General features: G+C 41.0%; 1 protein-coding gene across 1 annotated transcript in view; it reads right to left on the bottom strand.

The window, feature by feature from the left end:
- The window catches only part of LOC121276599 (mitochondrial poly(A) polymerase), a 44,942-nt gene that overhangs the window by 17,179 nt on the left and 5,736 nt on the right, over positions 1–22,027 (bottom strand). Inside the window, exons 2-5 of the mRNA XM_041185206.1 lie at positions 21,092–21,264; positions 17,687–17,920; positions 16,033–16,257; positions 295–506 (exon numbers count right to left, since the gene is read on the bottom strand). Coding sequence (XP_041041140.1) covers positions 295–506; positions 16,033–16,257; positions 17,687–17,920; positions 21,092–21,264 — 844 coding nt within the window. The remainder of the gene's footprint in view (positions 1–294; positions 507–16,032; positions 16,258–17,686; positions 17,921–21,091; positions 21,265–22,027) is intronic.

Here is a 22,027-nt window from a genome sequence, read left to right on the forward strand (position 1 = left end):
TGAGTCAAAAAAAAAATTGAGTTTTGCAAATAAAGTCAGTGGTTCATTGTTAAAATGTGTATCACTCTATAACACTGAAAGGAGTGCTTTAATGCACAAGGGTGTTTGCAAGACTAGTCAATGCTGATAATGGTTGGAGATGTTAACTGCAATAAGACACAGTTGAAACTCCATTTGAAGTAATATACTTTAATTGGGATGAAATTGATGGCTGGGTTATTTTTGAAGCTTGTATTTTTTTCTTGCACAGTAAGAGTCGTGTGTAATACACAAATTGATTTTGTTGTTCCTCACCTATTATTGGCAGTGAGGTCACACTGAAATCCTGAAGGTTGATGGGAAAACCGCACCAATGGGCAACGTGCATTGAGTATCTTCTGTATTCCAGTACACCCTGGGGCAAACTGATCAATGCATTCTCCTATCACTGAAAGGGTGCTTTGTGTTGCCACCCGCTCTGATGCCACTCTTTTTGTTTGATATTCCATGGAGAAGGCACCTCCTGTCTAAAAAGACACCAAACTAGTAAGCAAAGAATATCATCGACAGTGACAACTTGAATGAACATTCTGGTGTCCAACTTTTCATCACACAAAAGAACATGATAGGGACAGGCGTACGGCATATGGCCCATCGAGCCTGCTCCGCTATTCAACACTATCATGGCTGATCTTCAGCTTCAACTCCATTTTTTGTACTCTCCACATATTCTTCAAACCTGTCCATCCCAGCCTTAAACGTATTTGACAATGGGGCATCCAGAAGCCTCTGGGGTAGAGAATTCCATAGATTCACAACCTCGAGTGAAGTAATTTCTCCTGATCCAAGTCCTAAATGATCGGCCCCTTATTCTGAACCTGCGTCCCTGTTTTTGCTTCTGTTTGTCAGGGAAATCTCTCTCTCTTTCTCAGCCTCCACCCTATCAAGCCGCTTCAGAATTTTGTTAGTTTCAATGAAATTGCCTCTCATTCTTCTAAACTCTAGGGAACATAAGCCCAATTTACACGGCCTCTCATCACAGGACAACCACATCATCCCAGGGCTAATTTAGCAAACCTTCACTGTATTGCCTCCAATGCAAGTATATCCTTTCTTAAATGTGGAGGCCAAAAAAATTTCTTTTTTTTCTTACAACCAAAGTGAAAAATTTCGCACTTCCCTATGTTATACTCCATCCGCCATCTTGTTGCCCACTCACTTAACCTGTTTACATCCCTTTGCAGCTTCTCAGTGTCTTCTCTACAGCTTAGCTTTTCACCTAGTTTGGTATCATCAGCAAACTTAGATGTATTCCTCCCTGTCTCTTCCTCCAAGTCATTAATATAGATTGTAAATAGCTGAAGCCCCAATACTGATCCATGTGGCATTCCATTATTCACAGCCTGCCAATTTGAAAATGCCCTGTTTGTGCCCACTCTCCATTTTCTGTTCATTAACCAATTCTCTATCCATACCAATATATTAACCCCAAGACCAGATAGGAAATACTGTTATTGACTTGAAGCCTTAAATTTACAAGCACAATCTTTAAGCAATAATTTCTAATTGACGGGTGACCTTAAAAAAAAAGGACAAACCTCTACCTTAACAGAGTAATACATTATAATCCTCCCCTTAAAAAGCAGCTTATTGCTTCATTTCTTGTAAGCAATGCTGTGAGGGATCAGATTTTTTAAAATAAATATGCTGATTTTACAATACAGACAACCATGGAGGAAAAAGGACCGAATAAAGCCAGTGAAAAATAAGATATGATTCATGAGAATCTAAAATAACAGACTAATGCATTGCACCATAAAAAATTAGTGCCATTTCAACCAAAATAAAGACAGGAAAACATTGCAAACATTTGATTTAAATAAATGCAATCCTTTCAGATGCGAATAGATCCAGCAATTTCAATATTTAATGTTATCTCAATTGCTTTTGGAGATCTTGTTTCAAAAGCAGCCCAGGAATCCAATTTTTAAAAAATTCATTTATGGAATGTGGGCATCGCCGGCTCGGCCAGTACTTATTGCCAACCCTTAACTGCCCTTGAGAAGGTGGTAGCGAGCTGCCTTCTTGAACTGCTGCAGTCCATGGGGTGCTGTTAGGGAGGGAGTTCCAGGATTTTGACCCAGCAACAGTGAAGGAACAGTGGGTTATTTCCAAGTCAGGATGGTAAGTAGCTTGAAGGGGAACTTCCATGTCATGGCATCCCATGCATCTGTTGCCCTTGCCCTTCTAGATGGTAGCAGTGGTGGTTTAGAAGCTGCTGTCTAAAAGAGCCTTGGGTGAGTTTCTACAGTGCATCTTGTAGATGGTACACACTGCTGTCACTGTGTATTAGTGGTGGAAGGGGTGAATGTTTGTGGGTGAGGTGCCAATCAACCCGGCCACTTTAGCCTGGATGGTGTCAAGCTTCTTGAGTGCTGTTGGAGCTGCACTCATCCAAGCAACTTTAAAGTATTCCATCACACTCCTGAATTGTGCCTTGTAGATGTTGGACAGGATCTGGGGAGTCAGCTGGCGAGTTACTCGCCGCTGGATTCCTAACCTCTGACCTGCTCTTGTGGCCATGGTATTTATACGGCTATTCCAGTTCAGTTTCTGGTCAATGGTAACACCCCTAGGCTGTTGATAGTGACAAGTTCAGCGATGGCAATGCCACTGAATGTAAGGGGGTGTTGGTTAGATTCTCTCTTGTTGCAAATGGTCATTGCCTGGCACAAATGTTACTTCCACTTGTCAGCACAAGCCTGGATATTCTCCAGGTCTTGCTGCATTTGGGTATGGACTGCTTCGGTGTCTGAGGAGTCGTGAATGGTGAACATTGCACAGTGAACATCCCCACTTCTGACCTTATGATGGAAGGAAGGTCATTGATGAAGCAGCTGAAGAAGGTTGGGCTAAGGACACTACCCTGAGGAACTCCTGCAGTGATGTCCTGGAACTGAGATGATTAACCTCCAACAACCACAACGTTCTTCCTCTATGCTAGGTATGACTCCAACCAGCAGAAATTTTCTGATTCCCATTGACTCCAGTTTTGCTAGGGCTCCTTGATGCCACACTCAGTCAAATGCTGCCTTGATGTCAAGGCCAGTCAATCGCACCCCAGCTCAGGAGTTTAGCTCTTTTGTCCATGTTTGAACCAAGGCTGTAATGAGGTCAGAAGCTGAGTGACCTTGGTGGAACCCAAACTGAGCATCAGTGAGCAGGCTATTGCTAAGCAAGTACCGCTTGATAGTGCTGTTGATGACCCTTTCCATCACTTTACTGATGATTGAGAGTGGACTGATGAGGAGGTAATTGGCTGGGTTGGATTTCTCCTGATTTGTGTACACAGGACATATCTGGGCAATTTTCCAAATTGGCAAGCAGATGCCAATGTTGTTGCTGTACTGGAACAGCTTGGCTGGTGGGGGGGGGAGAACAAGTTCTGGAGCACAAGTCATCAGTACTTCTGCCGAAATATTGTCAACTTAATGCTTAAACTGAATTAAGAATTTTTTTCAAAAATAAAACACTAATCCCAATCATGAGCCAAAGTTCATGAACTGCCACTTGCCTCACTAAACTTACCATAATGAGGATTAATCAAACAAAGTCTTCCGGAGCTGTAATTTGGATCTGACATAAGCAGTCTACTTTTGAATAAAATCACACTGCAAGATAATAAAACTTGCAAGATTAGGAAAGCTGAAAACATTCAAGATATTTTCCACCAAGTGGTCCAGTATTAGGAAGGACAAGATGGATTCATGTGTTGAGAGAGCTGGTCTGAGATAGGACTAAAGCACGTTCGTTATGATGCCTCATAAACCAGGCTTGACTCCACCCTGGCCCGTGGAGCCAGTGTTCAAACTACAGGTAAGTTCAATAAAAGATTCTGCAAGAAGCTATTCCCCCAATCACACCAGTGAGCCCATCAACAGCAAATGCGGGAGAGAAACAGCCTCTGATTGGAGGAACAGCAAGCAGTGGGAGAACGAGGGGCTTCTCTTTTGTTTACCTGCATATGAAAGCATGTAGCTTCAAACAGCATAAGTGAGCTACATTGTGAGCCCAAATGCATCTTGAATTGGTTGTTCATTAATTTTTAGTACACACTGGATTGTTCAGCAGATGGTGCCCATTCATAGAATCACACTGAATGTTAGACATTCTGCTCTGAGTTTTGCAAGCATGGGTTGGTTGAACATGGTTAGTACTCTGCCTATTGTGAACAGCAGAAGGGACATCATTGGAATGAAAGTCCTACTTACCTGGCATGGCATCAGCGTTGAAATTCATATACCATGTTGTTCATTTGCATTGTAGGAAGATGTCTTGTTGGGCTTAACAGCAGCATCTCGTTGGTGGAAAGCAGCAGGGTGAAATCACCAGCTTTACTTGTTGCTCTTTTTTTTTTAGGTTTTTTACCCTTCCAGTAGGCTGGGCAGTTTTCAGGTCCGAAAGTGGCAGCCTTTGGACCATGAGTATGCACGATACACAGTGAGTAAGGAGCTGACTGAGGTAGCCATTATCCTGCAGGATAGCTTTGATGCACCCGATTTTGACGTGATGAGCAAATAGCTCAGGCCCTATTTACAGGATTGCCAAAAAGGCCAAACTTATAGTGCATGGAGCTGTAGAAATCTCAACGTGTATATTGATCACTGAGTGCAGGCTTGCAGTAAACAGTAACAGAGAACCCATTAGCAGATTTCTCAACTAGCATGTCGAGGAAAGGGAGTTTGTTTGACTGATCCATTTCAAAAGTGAATTTGAGCATGGGATGGAGCGCATTAAGGTGTTTAAGGAAACCCTTGTTTGCAGCTGCAGATTCAAATATAGCAAATTTCTAAAATATGGTCCTAGCTGTTTGCTCACCATGCAAGCTTGATGCTGAAATAGGGTGTATCAAAGCTATCCTATGGGATAATAGCTACCCCAATCAGCTCATTGTGTACCGCACATACATATTCTCTCAAAAATTTTAGCAATAGGTAAATCTAGCCATTTCACGCTGTTATTATTCAACGGCAACACAAGTGGTGTTTTCCACTAACTGGATGCTGCTGTCAAGCCAAAAAGACATTCTGCCTACCACTCAAACGAGTAACGTGGCCTTTGAATTTCAAGTGCCGGTGCCAAATTAGGTATGTAGGCCATACATCCCAACGACTGGCGGATCGTATCAAACAGCATGTCCATTTGGCTGTTCACAATAGGCAGAGTACTGATTGTACTCAACCAACCTGTGCTTGCAAAACTCAGAACATAATGTCTAACGTTAGATATAATTCTGTGATTGGGCAGCATTTGAAGAACAATCCAGAGTGTGCCAAGAATTACAGTAACAACCAATTTAAGATTCAGTCGGACTTGCAACATAGCTCACTTATTCTAGCTAGAAGCTACATATTTTCATATGTAGGAATCCGTCCTCTGCTGGCAAAAGAAATATGTTCGCACATTGTACCTTTTTGGAATAAACAAAAAGCACGAGGGACAATAGCTCCCTGCTGCATTTGCCATGGCAATGTCTCGACCAAACAGAGCTAACTTGGACCCATCCTCAGCCCAAAGAACTTACAATGCTGAATTGTGCATACATAGCCAGCTCCCGGTCTGTTGGGACTTGGAAGTTCCTGACCTCCTGCTCTCTGATGAGGCAAGTCTGGCTTTCATAACAATTCCGCATTCTTAAAAATAATCTTAAAAGGATCATTATTTTCCACTTCAAATTGGTTTAAGCTTCCAGAGAGCTTTTTCCACTGCTCCAAAATACACAAACCTACTTCCAAACTACAAAATTAATACTGTGAAAGCTAATGTAGCTCTGCTCAGTAAGACTCTCTCTTATGATGTATAAAGAACAAAGTTTAAAATGAGGAAAGGTCTTTTGGCCATGTGCGATTAGTTTAATCATAACTCTCACCCTAAACAAAGTTCATTTGCTATCAGAGAATATTGACCCATGTGACTCAAAACACAAAGCCTATAACACAAATCTCTACAGGGAATTCCTGAATAGGGGAAAAAATATTCTTGGGAATCACTGGTGACTACTTGTTAGATCGGATTTCTGAAAGTCAGTCTCACTGCACTAACTTCTTGTGGTTAGTTTGGACACAGGTTTAAAACTACATGCAGGAGTAGTTAGTACATCTTTCAGGTGTTCCACCTGGCATAATCATGGCTATGACTAGATTTCCTAGAAAAATGAGACATTTGGCTCAATCGCTGTGAATGTTTCCACAACTAATCCATGATAAAGTGAAAATATGTGGGAAGAGTTGATTGAAACTGCTGAGTACCTGCTCATCAAAATCAAATTTTCCCCAATATGCATATTTTTCCACAATTCAATACTGAAGAATTCAGTAATCACATAATCACAAGCTATTAAGTTAAATAAAATCAGAAAATGGTGGAAATAATCAGGTCTGGCAGCGAGAGAAAAAAAGTTAACGCTTCATTCGATGACTGGCCATCTGAACTATTAAGTGAAACTTAGTATCTATAACAGACACTAACTTGAACTATGCCCTTAGTTCATGATTTTCTCATAAAAATCATGTATAATTTGAAAACATACTGCAGCACAGGAGACACCATAAAACATGACCTTAGTGTATTCTTACAAACCTTATTTTTCTCCTATGTATTGCCTTCTAGATCTCTGCATCATTGAAATGCTTATTCCTTTAGTAGGGGGATAAGTCAAAGCCATAGACTGCACGCTGCTGGCTAGAGGTGTGCTTTACCAAGTACGTTTGATATTGGCAGTCTTTTCTTCCAAGAAAAGGCTTAAACTCTCCCCTTGCAGTATAGAATATTGCAGTGTAAAATCCACTGCTTTAATGCTACAGCTGATGGGTCTACAGCGTTTGATGCAGTGCTATATTTGATATGTCCACCAACAAACCATCCCAAAATGGCTCAATATTTCACAATATGTAAATTAACTTGCTATATGAACATTAATCAGAAATCCCACACATATTCATTCATCTAGTTTCCCCAACTCTGAACTATGTCAGGATTTTGTCTAATTGTATAATATCCAGATATGAAATACACAACTTACACAAAACAAATCTGATCATCTTCGCAGTCTCTGTATACATTTTTCAGCATATACTTTGACCCTGTTCTGTTGCTGAGAAAAATGCTCCTGCAAGAATAGGCACAATTCAATTTATACTCCCCTGTTGCTCAAAGGAATTAGGCTCATGATCCATTCTTACTAACTTTCCTAACACTCCTCTACCAAACATGGTATAGCATTACACATGTAGATTATTACATCTACTTTACCACTACCTCTGTTGATGAGCTATGCCTTGTCCAGGCTGCCCTGGAGAAAATAATGCAGCTTGGTCCTGTCAAAAACTAGATTAAATATTCTAGCAACTCCAGTTAATGCCAAAAAGCAACACTGATCCTGATGTTCCAGTTGATAGCACTAAATCTTCAAGGATGAGGAGATACAATAGATGGTCTATCTGAAATTAACAGGATATCACAAATGATAAATGAGACATTGTAACTCTGATAAAATTCTACCTACAACATTCATTTCATGTAACCATTTACTGACGCATGACTGTCATAAAAGGGGAGTGAAAAACAGGTTTCAAATAGCTAATGATTTAACACTCCCCCTCCTTTCCCTTGCAATGCTTCAATGATGCCATCCATTGGTATGGAATTAGCTTTCACACATACGCTGACAGCATAGAGTTCTGCCTCTTGACATCCCCAGACTCCTTGACTGGCGCTGTGCTACCAGGCTATTTATCTGACATTACCTCTGAGGTGAATCACAACTTTCCTCCAATTCCAGATTAGGAAGACTAAAGCAGTTGGCTCCCACCAGAAATTGTTCCCTTGCCACTGATTCCACTCTGCTCCATGCCATCATCTCAGGTCAGGCGGAATTAGAACCTATGTAACTTTACGGTCTTGTTTTACCCCAAGATAAGCTTTAAAGCCTCACAATTGAGGTGCTTACATTCTGCAGCCCTGCCTACTTCTGTCCCATCACCAAAATCCTTACACATACTTTTGTCACCACAGCTCTTGACTGCACTAATACATCAGTGCAGACCTACCATCCTACATCCTCCAGAAAGGCCAAATTGTCTCTGCTTCATGTATCCTGTCCTGTATGCCTATCAATGCTAATTCTCAATAATCTCTACTGGCATCATGTCACAACACGAAATTTAAAATTCTCACACTTATCTTTGTATCTTTCCATGGGCTCACACTACTGTTTCTGTAATCTCCTTTGGCCTTATATCACCTGCCAAACATTCTGTTCCCAAGACTTATGTATTTATTGCATTGCCCTTCTGCACCATTGGTGGCAGATGCTTGAACTGATGAAATGTGACAGACCCAAAGTTAACTCTCTCTCCACAGATGCTGTTAGACCTGAGTATTTCCAGCACTTGGTTTTTACACTTTTTATTTCTTAAACTGCTGCAGTCCTATTCTATGGAACTTCCTTCTCAAGCGCTGTATCACACAATCACAATTGTTTTGGTGCAGAAGGCAGCCATTCAGCCCATCGTGTCAGCACCGGCTCTCTGAGTGAGCCCTATGACTTAGTGCCATTTTCCTGCCTTTCCCCCGTAACTCTTTACGTTATTTCTATTCAAATAATCAAATGCCCTCGAGTACCTCGATTGAACCTGCCTCCAACACACTTCCAGGTAGTGCATTCTAGTCCCAAACCACTCACTGAAGAAGTTCCCACATCGCTTTTGCTTCTTTTGCAAATCACTTTAAATCTGTGCTCTCTTGTTCTCAATCCTTTTTCTACTTTCTAAAAATCCATCTGTTTCACCAATCTTTTAGTCATACCCCACCCTCCAATTTCTCCCTTCCTGTTTAACTTTTCTTGTGGCATTAAAATTTCTGATTAAATCTCTAAATGGCACCAAATAATTTGAATGCTTCACTTTGAGTAACAAAGGAAAAACTTGCATTTGTATGGCACCTTTCAAGTCTTTGGCACAGAATTTTTATAGCTAATATATTATCTTTGAAGTACAGTCACTGTTGTTAAATAATAAATGCAGAAGCCAACATCTGCACAGTGAAGTCTCACAAGAAGCAATGAAATGAATAGCCTGTTAATCTCTTAATGCCATGGATTAAGAGATGGTTGTTGACTAGGTCACTGGGAGCACTCCTTGCTCTTTTCTGAACGTGTAGCCATTGTTTACAGCCACCTGAACAGGCAGAGAGAGCCTCGGTTTAACATTTCATCTGAAATACAGTATTGCTGACAATACAGCACTCCCTCAGAACTACATATCACAGCTGAGATGATGTGCTCAAGTCCAGGAACGGGGCTTGAACCATGACCTTTTGGATTAGTTACCCCCACCGCCACCCTGAAGTCATATATGCACAGTTAACTTAACACAGAACTGCACAAGAAACTGACAGATGTAACAATAAGTTAAAACTCACAGGTACTTAATCCTTTCACTGATCCATTTTGGCAACCTAGCCATAGCAAGTACTATATATTAGTTATTAATTTGAGATATTTCCTTGTAACTATTCAAAAACTTAGCTACATTTATTGCAATTATGCAAAAGCCATAATTCCAAAATAGTCTCGGAAAACAGAGAAAACAATTATACTTAATGCTGTACTTTATGCTTTTGAACAAACGTAAGTATTCATTTTGTATCACTGAAAGGATTAACAAATGCTATAAACACAGTAGTTATTCATGAACAGCAACTAGTTATGCTGGTAAGCACAGATCGACTATCAATTTCTGACTGCCAATTTTGTGATAAACTGCATTATCTGTAGTTTTTAAAAAGATTCATTCACGGGATGTCGGCTTTGCTGGCTGAGCCAGCGTTTACTGCCTATCTCTAGTTGCCCTTGAGGTGGTGGTGGTGAGCTGCCTTCTTGAACCGCTGCAGTCTACGTGGTGTAGGTACACCCACAGTGCTGTTAGGGAGGGAGCTCAAGGATTTCGACCCAGGTACAATGAAGGAACAGCGATATATTTCCAAGTCAGGATGGTGAGTGACTTGGATTGGAACTTCCAGGTGCTTATTTCACATCCACTCATCATTACTTGCAAGCTAATATAAATTTACTAATTCATTAACTATAATATTTTTAAAAACTATAATTAAAACTATATCTCTGTAGTAATGTACAGGGGAGGCTTAGCATTCATGAAAAGTGCTTGGTAAACCTTTCTATCTTGCAAAAAGTTGCACATCATTTTCCTCATGACAATGCTATCACAATTGATGCAATCATGATGTTCAACATGCTTTCCATCACTATGTTTCTACTTACATTATAAATTTTAAAAGGATTTTCCAAATGCTTTAAGGAAGCTGTGCCCCATGCACAGTGACACTTTACATTCAAAGTCCTGTGAAAATACCCTTTTTACTCTTGTCCCCCCCACCCCCCAAAAATAATGCAATCAACTTCAAACAATTTGAAAATTTGGAATTTAAGGCCTAATATCATTTAGTTTAGTTTAAGAGGAAGAGGTAATAGAGGTAAGGAAGATCTTTTTGATGCAAATGTCAACTTCTATGTGCTCTACATCATTAACCATAGAAAATAAAACTGTTTCACAGAAACATCCTTAGCAAAGCTCTTTTGTAGGGCTCAGAACAGAAGCATTTTATTCAGCCAGTAGGATACTGGACATGGGCCAATGTTGGGCAGAAAGGTCCTTAAGCTTCTTGATGATTATGGTCACGTAATCCAGGCTGACACTCCAGTGCAGTACTGAAGAGTTGCACAACTACTTTTTAAAAATGTATTCTTTCACAGGGTATGGGCGTTGTTGGCTAGGCCAGCATCTACTGGCCATCCCGAAATGGCCTGGCGAAGGTGGAGAGTTGCCTTCTTGAACTGTTAATCCCTGTGGTGCAGATACACTCACAGTGCAGTTAGTGAGGGAGTTCCAGGATTTTGATCCAGTGACAGTGAAGGAGCAGTGATATATTTCCAAGTCAGGATGGTGTGAGACCTAGAGGGAAACTTGTAGACGGTGGTGTTCCTATACATTTGCTACCCATGTCCTTCCAAATGGTAGGAGGTTATGGGTTTAGAAGGTGCTGTCGAAGGAGACTTAACAAGTTGCTGCACTGCATCTTGTATATAATACACACTGCTGCCACACTGCGTTTGTGGTGGACTAAGTGAATGTTGAAGGTGGTGGATAGGGTGCCAATCAAACAGGCTGCTTTGTTCTGGATGGTATCAAGCTTCTTGAGTGTTGTTAGAGCTGCATTTATCAAGGCAAGTGGAGAGCATTCCCTCACACTCCTGACTTGTACCTTGTAATTGGTGGACAGGCTTTGGGGAGTCAGGAGACAAGTTACGTGCCACAGAATTCCCAGCCGCTGGCCTGCTCTTGTAGTTACTGTATTTATATGGCTGATGTAATTAAGTTTGTGGTCAAGGATAACCATTGGACAGTGGGAGATTCAGCAATGGTAATACAATAGAATGTCAAGGCAAGATGGTTAGATTATCTCTTGCTGGAGATGGTCATTGCCTGACACGTGTGGTGCAAATGCTACTTGCCACTTATCAGCCCAAGCTTGAAGGTTGCCCAGGCCTAGCTGCATTTGGACATGGAATGCTTCAGTATGACGAGCCGCAAATGGTGCTGTACATGGTGTAGAGAACATCCCCACTTCTGACCTTAAGATGGAGGGAAGGTCATTGCTGAAGCTGGGCCTAGGTCACTACCCTGAGGAACTCCTGCAGCAATGTCCTGGGACTGAGGGCTCCTTGATGCCACATTCAGTCAAATGCTGCCTTGATGTCAACTGTGGTCACTCTCACCTCACCTCTGAAGTTCAGCTCTTTTGCCCATATTTGAAGCAAGGCTGTAATGAGGTCAGGAGCTGAGTGACCTTGGCAGAACCCAAACTAAACACCAGTGAGCAGGTCATTGCTGTGCAAGTGCCACTTGATAGCACTGTCAACATTGCCTTTCATCACTTTGCTGATGATCGAGAGTAGACTGTTGTGGCAGGAATTGGCCAGGTTAATTTTTTTTTTAATTCATTCATGGGATGTGGGCTTCACTGGCTGTGCCAAGCATTTATTGCTCATCCCTACTTGCCCTTAAGGTGGTGGTGAGCTTCCTTCTTGAACTGCTGCAGTCCACAGTGCTGTTAGGAAGGGAGTTTAAAGATTTTGACCCAGTGACAGTGAAGGAATGGCGATATATTTCCAAGTCAGGATGGTAAGTGACTTGGAGGGGAATTTCCAGGTGGTGGTGTTCCCATCTATCTGGTGCCCTTGTCCTTCTAGATGGCACTGGTTGTGGGTTTGGAAGCTGCTGTCGAAGGAGCCTTGCTGAATTCCTGCAGTGCATCTTGTAGACGGTACACACTGCCGTTACAGTGCACCGGTGGTGCAGGGAATGAACGTTTGTGAATAGGGTGTCAATCAAGTGGGCTGATTTGTCCTGAATGACGTCAAGCTTCTGGAGTGTTGTGGGAGCTGCACTCATCCAGGTAAGTGGGGAGTATTCCATCACATTCTTGTGCCTTTAAGATGGTAGACAGGCTTTGGGGAGTCAGGAGGTGGGTTACTTGTTGCATGGTTCCTAGCCTCTGACCTGCTCTTGTAGCCACAGTATTTATATGGCTAGTCCAGTTCAGTTTCTGGTAAACGGTAAACCACAGGATGTTGATAGTGGGGTATTCAGTGATGGCAATACCATGGAGCATCAAGGGGTGATGGTTGAATTCTCTGTTGGAGATGATCGTTGCCTGATATTTGTGGGGCGCAAATAATACTTGCCACTTGTCAGCCCAAGCCTGGATATTGTCCAGGTCTTGCTGCATTTGGGGACCTGGGCTGCTTCAGTATCTGAGGAGTCGCGAATGGTGCTGAACATTGTGCAATCATCAGCAAACATCCCCGCTTTGGACCTTATGATGGAAGGAAGGTCATTGATGAAGCAGCTGAAGATCGTTGGGCTGAGGGCACCGCCCTGAGGGACTCCTGTGGTGATGCTCTGGAGCTGAGATGACAGAGATTGGTCCTCCTTTTTATGGACAGGACATACCTGGGTAATTTTCCACATTGTCAGGTAGATGCCAGCGTCGTGGCTGTACAGGGACAACTTGAATAGCAGCGAAGCTAGTTCTGGAACAAAAGTTGTCTGTACTATTGCTGGAATCTTGTCAGGGGCCCAGAGCCTTTGCAGTATTCAGTGCCTTCAGCTATTGTTTGATATCACACGGAGTGCATCAAATTGACTTGAGATTGGCATCAATTATGCTGGGGACCTTAGGAGGAAGCCAAGACAGATCACTCACTCTGCGCTTCTGGCTGAAGATGGCTGCAAATGCTTCAATCTTGACTTTTGCACTGATGTGCTGGGCTCCCCATCATTGAGGATGGGGGATATTTTCAGAGCCTTCTTCTCCAGTTAGTTATTTAACTGTCCACCACATTCACAACTGGATGTGGCAGGAGTGTGGAATCACTTAGCTCTGTTTATCACATGCTGCATCTGCTGTTTGGTTTGCTAGTCCCATGTTGTGACTTCACCAGGTTAACACCTTATTGAGTGCTGCTCCTGGTATGCCCTCTTGCACTCTTCATTGAAGAGGGTTGCTACTCTTGCTTGATGGTAATGGTAGAGTGAGGGCTTATGTCAGGCCATGAGCTGACAGTTTACAGTTGAATACAATTCTGCTGCTGAAGGCCTACAGTTCCTCATAGATGCCCAGTTTTGAGTTGCCAGATCTATCCCATTTAGCATAATGGTAGTGCCATATAATACAACAGAGGGTATCCTCAATGTGAAGACTGTACTTTGTCTCCACAGGCTTCACAATGGTCACTCCTACTAATACTGTCATGGGCAGATGCATCTGCGACAAGTAGGTCAGTGAGGACGAGGTCAAGTTGTTTTATCCCCTCATCACCTTCATCAGACCCAGTCTAGCAGCTACCTCCCTTAAGAGTTGGTCAGCTCAATCAGTAATGATGCTACCTAGCAACTGTTGGTGACGGAAATTGGAGTCCCCCACCCAGGGTACATTCTGTGCCCTTGTCACCCTCAGTGCTTCTCTCAGTTGTTGTTCAACATGGATGACTCATCAACTGGTGGGTCTTTCCTGCCAATAGGACAGAACATACCTAGGGATGGTGGTAGTGGTGACTGGGACATAGTCCTACTCAATGGATCATACCTTACAGACAATGTCAGGCTGCAGTTTGACTAGTTGGTGGGACAGTTCTCCCAATTTTAGCACAAGTCCCCAAATATTAGTAAAGAGGACTTTGCAGATTTGACAGGGTTGGGTGTGCCATTATTGTTTCTGTTTCAGTCAATGTCGGGTGGTCCATCTGATTTAATTACATTTTGACTTTTCTGTTGCAGTTTAGTACAAGTGAATGGTTTGCTAGGCTATTTTAGAGCACATTCAAGAGTCAACGACATTGCTGTGGGTCTGGAGTTACATCTAGGTCAGACCAGGTAAGGACAGAAGATTTCCTTTTCTAAAGGACATTAGACGATGTCATTCAGAAGAAACATTAAACTAAGATTCTTTGTCTACCTGAAGCTTTCATGACACTTTTCAAAGAACAGGACATTTTCCTGGTATCCTCTTCAGTATTCTCTCCTTGATCAACAACATTTTTGGGAAGGAGAGGCAGGCCAGCAGCTATAAAGCAAAGCACTGCTGGATGGGTGGTTTGGAAGGGCAGCTTGTTTTTTTTACATTTAGCTTTTGCACATAACCAGCTTTCTGCTGGAAGACCTTGCACTTGTTTAAGAAAAGGTCATCGACCTGCAAAGTTAACTCTGCTCTCTCTCTCTCAACAGATGCGCCAGCACTATAGAATCGTTTCAGGGAATGATTGCAGCTCAGTAGGCCATTCAGTTCGCCATGTCCATGCCAGCTCTCCGCAAGAGCAACTAAGCTAGTCCCACACTCCACCCTTTCCCCGTAGCCCTGCAAATTCTGCCTTCAGGTGCTTATCGATTCCACCACACTTAAAGGCAGTGCATTCCAGATGCTAACTATATGCTGCGTAAAAACGTTCCCTCATGTCAATGTTGGTTCTTTCGCCAATCATCTTAAATCTGTCCCTTCTGGTTCTCAACCCTCAGTTTCCCTCTACCTACTCTGTCTATGCACCTCATGATTTTGAACGCCTCTCTCCAAGTGCCTATATTCCCAGCATCCACAATATTTTGCTCATCTTGCACTTCAAGATGTTTTAAGTCATGACAGAGCAGAAACATCCTGAGGTATAGTGTAAAGGGGGATGGAGAAAACTTCATAGCTCTGATTTAAGGTATAGGCCAGCATGAAAGATAACAGTTGAGGTGGTGTTGGAGAACGCGAAGGGCACAGAGAGAAGCACAGATGTATGGCAGAAGGGTGATGGGGATGAAAAATATACCTTTCCATCCCCACCAGTGTCGCAAAATCAAAGCAGATAATTAGACAGCCCATGCAAGCCTGCTGTTGTTTTTTTGAAGCCGATAAATCCCATCATCTCCTGAGGCAACTTGCATCTCATTACCTGGTCCTGCATTTTCCAGGATAACTGATTCCTTCAAGCTACCATCCACTGCACCCTCTCAACTTGTGCTTTACACCAACCACAATACAACACACCTCCCTACTCCTACTTGTTCTTGCCTCAAATTTCCTCTTTTTCACTTTTACCTCCATTGAGTCAACCCTCCCCAAATGACTATTTCCAGACTTGTCACTCATTCCATTTCTCTTTTCCCTTTCATCATCTAAATCGCCCACTATCCGAGCTCACCAAATCATTGCTCCCATAAAAGTCACTAAGTTTATCACTTGCTAAATTTCTCTTGAAAACTCTGCTCCCTATTCCAAAATTGCCTGATCCCATTAGACGGCCACTACTGTCAGGCTGCAGAGCAATAGCTTCACTGCTTTGACTACTACTTAAAGGGTCCATTTTTCTTTAATTGTAAATGTATTATTAATGGGAGAAATCAGGAATTCCACTTCCTTCACTGAAGTTATTACCTGAGCATTATCTCTTCCACTAATACTGTCCAGATCCAGAAACATGTCTAGGTCACAGCCCATCTTCCCAAAATTATTTACGGATGATCCAAATGGTTTAATTGAACATTCCGGAAAGTAAGCAGCTGCAATGTCCTTCACTAGGGAGCACACAAGAAAACGAAGACGGGTATTCTCTTCCGTAATCTGGTACTCTTTGCAGGCTGTGTATAATTGTTCATCTATCTAAGAGAGAAGTTGGAAACAAACAATCAACTTAGAGCACTCAGGCAGCATGACAAATTAACAGACTTTGATGGATTTATAAAATGATCTTCCTTTTTTCCAGCAATCTGACAGAAACTGGGACCTTTATAATTCATTTCGGAGTTGAAATACAAATGACAAAATTTGTTTTTCAACCAACGCTATTATATTTATATGATAAAGCTGTAATAAATAAAATTAGTAAGCCATTAATTAGCAAGATCTGAGCTTCTGACAAAAGGTACATTTTCATAATTTAAATAAAGAAACTTAATATTCATGCATTTGCAGTGTTATTATAAGGCCTACTTAAAACATTCAAAATGTTCTCCAAAATCCAAGTTTAGAGGGACAAAATCTAACTGCACTGCTGGCTGTTTTCTACAATCTAATTGGTCATAGTACAAAATAACTTCATACTTCTATCATTACCGATCTTAGTAATGCTGATTTAATAATGCTTTAAATACAAAACATAAATTAGTCAATGAATATTAAATCTAGATTTACATAAGAAATAGGAGGAGTGGGCCATTTGGGCCTTCGCGCCTACTCTGTCATTTAATATGATCATGGCTGATCCTCTACTTCAACTTCACTTTTCCACATTATCCCCATATCCCTTCCTTTTGTGTTCAAATATCTATTGACTTCTACATTGAATATACTCAATGACTGAGCATCTACAGCTTTCTTGTGCAGAGAATTCCAAAGATCCACAATGCTTGGAGTGAAGGAATTTCTCCATATCTCATTCCTAAATTATCAGTCCTTTATTCTAAAACTACAATCCAAGTCATAGACTCCACAGCCAGAGGAAACATACTTCAAGCACCTACTCTATCACATTTGTTAAAAAAATTTATGTGATTGAATGATATCACCTCTCATTCTTCTAAATTCCATGGAATTCAGACCGAAGTCCCCTCAAAGACAACACCCTCAACCCAGGAATTATTCTAGTGAGTCTTTGTTATACTCCCTCAATCCTTAGGCAAAGAGACCAAAATCGCACACAGTACCCTAGGTACGCTCTCTCCCAGGCCTTGTATACATTTGTGCAAGACTTCTTAATTCTTGTACTCCAATCCCTTTGTAATGAAGGCCAACATGCTACTTGCTTTTTAATTGCTTCCTGTGTCTGCAAGTTAACGTTCTGTGATTCAAGTACAAGGACACTCAGGCCCCTCTGAATGCCAACATCTCCTAGTCTCTCACCATTTAAAAATATTCTGCTTCTCTATTTTTCTTTCCAGAGTGGATAACTTTACACCTCAAAAGTAGCAAAATCAAAACAAAGTGTTCTACCCACAGAACAGCAGTGATCAAAACATAATATTGTCACATTATTGTGGTTAAGAAGATTAGTTTAGCCTTCCACAGTGTTTTAGCATTCTGACAAACTTACACTCTCAGCTCCAGACAACTTCCGTAGAAGTTCATTAACAGGGATAACAGATTGTTTAAGGCATGGTACAGAAGGCTGTGCAGCAGAAAGCTCCCTTGGATGATTATTTCTTAAGTTGAAAAACCTGGATTTGAATGGAACAGCACATTCATGCTGGAGCCTCGGGATACTGGAAAAACCTTCGAGTGCTCCTATACTTTCCTTATTAGAAAACTCCACCACTGCATAAACACCCTGTAGAATGAAAAGAAGAAATTAATAAAACTGCAATAATGTACATATTTATAAGATGATAAAACTATTAGCCAAACAATGAAGTGAATGTCTAACATTTCAACATATGCACAGTAACCTTTTCTAAAAGATCTCTTCATGCTCGGTGAGTGGATGCCATGAGTGGTTAAGCCTTACAGACCACAGTGATAAAGGTTTTACACATGAACTATATGCCCCCTGGGTAAGACTAAAGGAGGAGAGGAGAATAAAACTATCCAACAGCCACTGCTGAGAGAATGTTTGTCAGAACTTGGGGAGTGGAGGATCAGGCTTAGCTGTGATTCATTATTGTAAAGGCCAAGGTGTAAGGATAGACATGGAGGAAACGTTTCCACTTGTCGGGGGTGGGGGGGGGGAGAGGAGTCCAAAGCTGGAGATCATAAATTTAAGATAGTTACTAAAAAATCCAATGGGGAATTCAGGAGAAACCACTTTTCCCAAAGAATGGCAAGAATATGGAATATGCTAGCACATATAGTTGATGTTCAGATGTATTTAAGGGGAAGGTAGATACAAGGGTGGAAGAGACAGAAGGAAAGGCTTAGATGAAAAGGGGGTGGGAGGAGGCTGGTGTGGAAAATAAACACTGGCATAGGCCATTTAAGCAGGATCGCCTGTTTCTATGCCATAGATTTGATGCAACTAGCTGACTCTCTGTGTCAAGGCTCACAAATGAATCCTAACAAAGGGGAAAGATACTTGGGTGGTGGTGGCAGAGGTGGAAGAATCTGGTGCAATGTACTCAAAGAAGCCAATGTTGGATGGGGAAAAACTTTATAGAGAAATAAAAGCTCTTGGCTTTTCCTAGAACTTTTGCAGAAACAGATGTATCTAATATAGATAGTACTGGGAATGTGAAAGAGAAAAACGATGCTGGAAAAATATTAAAATTCCTAATAGTATCAGCTTCTCGCTTAGGATATGGCAGCCGAGATTGAATCCAACCCAATGGTTGAATCCCTCTCCAACACTAAAAAATTGTTGGTTGGGATAACTTTCCAACAATTGTGTATCAGAAGCTATAGCTACAATAATTCTCCATTTTCTACAAAGCTTGGGGCTCTGCATTTGTTCAGTTTCTTGAATTAAAGCCTTCGCCATAAGGGAAATATTTAGCAGTTCATTATATTTGCAGTCTGACAGTGCCATCAGGAGAGAATCTCAGATTCCTCAAGTGTTTTTTTAAATATAGTGGATTGACTTTTGTTTTGCTTAATTTCACATATGGGTTGGGGAGAAGATAATTCTGAAATAATGATTAGCACATTCCAAATGTTATCGTCATCTTTGAGCTACCAAAACACAAAGGGACCAGCTTGAAGTATTTCACCATCCTGCATCACATCACGTTCCCTCCCATTATAAATTAGGAAAATGAGAAATATTCATAACCACCTCTGTCGCTCCCTTAAAAAAATTGCAAATAGAGAAAATTCAGAAATTTCTCAAAGAACTCATGTCATGTACAAGAGCTGTGTACGTTACAGATGTGCAGAGGTCCATAAAAACAATTTCCTAAAGCTATAGTTTGATGGAAAAAAATGTTATTTCAGAAAAAATAATCGGTCTAAACTGCAAAACGACATCCATTGTAGCCACAATGCAAATTCTGTTACATTCACATTAATAACCCAGTTTAAGAAATCAGCAGCTGCTGGTCCACATAATAAAATGTTCTAATTCTAGTAAGAAATAAACCTTAAGGTATGTATATATAGATAGACAGACACACAGACAAAACATACTGCTCCTACTGTTGCCTGTGTGAAACCAAGAATTAAGCTTGGGATTTACTTAGTCTGTAACATCAAGTACCATGCAGCAGTGTGATTACGCACTCAGTGGTGAAAGCCCATTGCACCAGTTTTAATGTAACCATATTTGCACTGCAATTAAGATGGCTATAGTTAAGAATGCAGTTGTAGTTCCCAACGTGTGCAATAAACTTATCTCCATGGGGAAGAAAAATGCAGAATTTCATTTACAAACCTAATTCTTAAGGTTGATTTTTCAGATTTTTGATTATGGAAGGTTATTCCCCAGACCCTGATGAAAATTAATCCATGTTGTTGATTATTTTAGTGTAAATGGGGTTTGTGGCTGACTTAATGTTGGTGTCTTTGTTGACGTGCAGCTGTATCACATACACTTTTGTAATAATTCACAGACGTAACAGGAAAAAAAAGATTCATGGCCAGGGGTAAGTGATTTTGATGAAGGTCCTCTACCCAAAATCTTAACCTCTCTTTTGTGATCCCAATAGAGCTGCTGCATTATTCAATAGTTTTCTGTTTTGATTTCAATCTGTATAAATTTAATATTCTACCTTTGGAAATAAAAAGTGTGTCTAGCAAAGGCAGAAGAAAAACATGCTTCTGCATAGGCCCCATTTATTGAGGCCACAGCCATACTGAACCATGAGTTGAAAAAACTTGGAATATATGTCAGAGGCAGATATAATCTCTACAAATGAAAACTGTACATGTTATAATCAATAGGGGGTAGGGTGAATTTAAGACCGTCACATGATCAAGGTTCCTCATATACATGCACAACACTAGCTTTGCTGTTTTAAAATTGAGGTATATGTGACTATTAGCCTATGTGATTATCCTCGTGTCCTTTTCTGTGGACTTGCCATTATTCTACATGTGCAGTCAAAGAAGCATTTTATGAAACAACTTACAGTGCTTTTAACATAAATAAAATATCCAGGTACTTTTAACATAATAAAATATCCCACAGGAGCATTATAAAGCAAAATTTAACACTGAGCCACAAAAGACAATATTAATGCAGATAACCAAAACCTTAGGTTTTAAAGTGCATCTTAATGGAGGAGAGAGAATAGAAAGGTTTAGGGAGAGAATTCCAGAGCTCAGGGCCTAGGCAGCTGATAACACTGCTGTCAATGGTGGAGCAATTAAAATCAGAAATACTCAACAGGCCAGAATTAGTTAGATGCAGATATCTCTGGGGTTTGTAGGAATGGAGGAGATCAGAGATATGGAAGGGCCAGGCCATGGGGGCACTTGACTTTAAAATTCTTATTATTGCTTTCAAGGGCTTCTTACATGGATGCATACTAAAAGTGGTTTAACATTCAGACTTTGGTCTTACAACACTTACAAAAGTTTCATAGAAGAAATATTTACTGATCATTCCATAGCTTGATAAGTATTTGTAGAATTTCTTTTCATTGATATTAGAAGGACAGCTGATCAAAATGGTCCGTTCTGCTTGTTCGTGCCTTTCTGCTTGCAATGCAGAGAACGTCTTTGCAGTAGTTTTCTCAGTCAAATCTGAAAATATAAGGTTGGTAAGTGCTCAAAAGGGAAATGAAGTATAATATGAAGGGTTTTTTCATGGATGTTAAAAAAAAACATTTCTTTCCTTTTCAATTTAATGTGCTCCCTTAACAGTTATTTTGAACAGGTTAATGCCTTTGGCAAAACAGTAGTTACTGTAAACATCACCTCAAATTCTGAAATCTTTAAGTTCACATAGGTTTCTTCCATGGTGGAATGATGTTTGATTGGGGGAGGGTATTTGGGCTATCTCAACCCAATTTGTTATGAGCATGTACCAATTCAGCAATTGCACTCAGAATCTTTACAATCCTGCCATCCCAGGAATCAGTCTGGTGCACCTTCACTGCACTCCCTCCTCTATGGCAAGTATATCATTTCTTAGGTAAGGAGACCAAAACTGCACACAATACTCCAGGTGTGGTCTCACCAAGGCCCTGTATAACTGCAGCCAGACATCCTTGCTCCTGTACTCTCGCAATGAAGGCCAACATGCCATTTGCCTTCTTAATGCTCACTGCACCTGCATGCTTGTGTTCAATGATTGGTGTACAAGGACACCCAGGTCCCTTTGGACATCAACATTTCCCAATCTATCACCATTTAAATAATACTCTGCCATTCTGTTTTTCCTACCGAAGAGGATAACTTCACACTAATCCACATTATACTGCATCTGCCATGTATTTGCTCACTCACTCAACCTGTCTAAATCAGCTTGAAGCCTCTTTACATCCTCCTCACTACTCACATTCCC

The sequence above is a fragment of the Carcharodon carcharias genome, chromosome 3, assembly GCF_017639515.1.
Source record: "Carcharodon carcharias isolate sCarCar2 chromosome 3, sCarCar2.pri, whole genome shotgun sequence".
Classification (NCBI taxonomy): Eukaryota; Metazoa; Chordata; class Chondrichthyes; order Lamniformes; family Lamnidae; genus Carcharodon; species Carcharodon carcharias.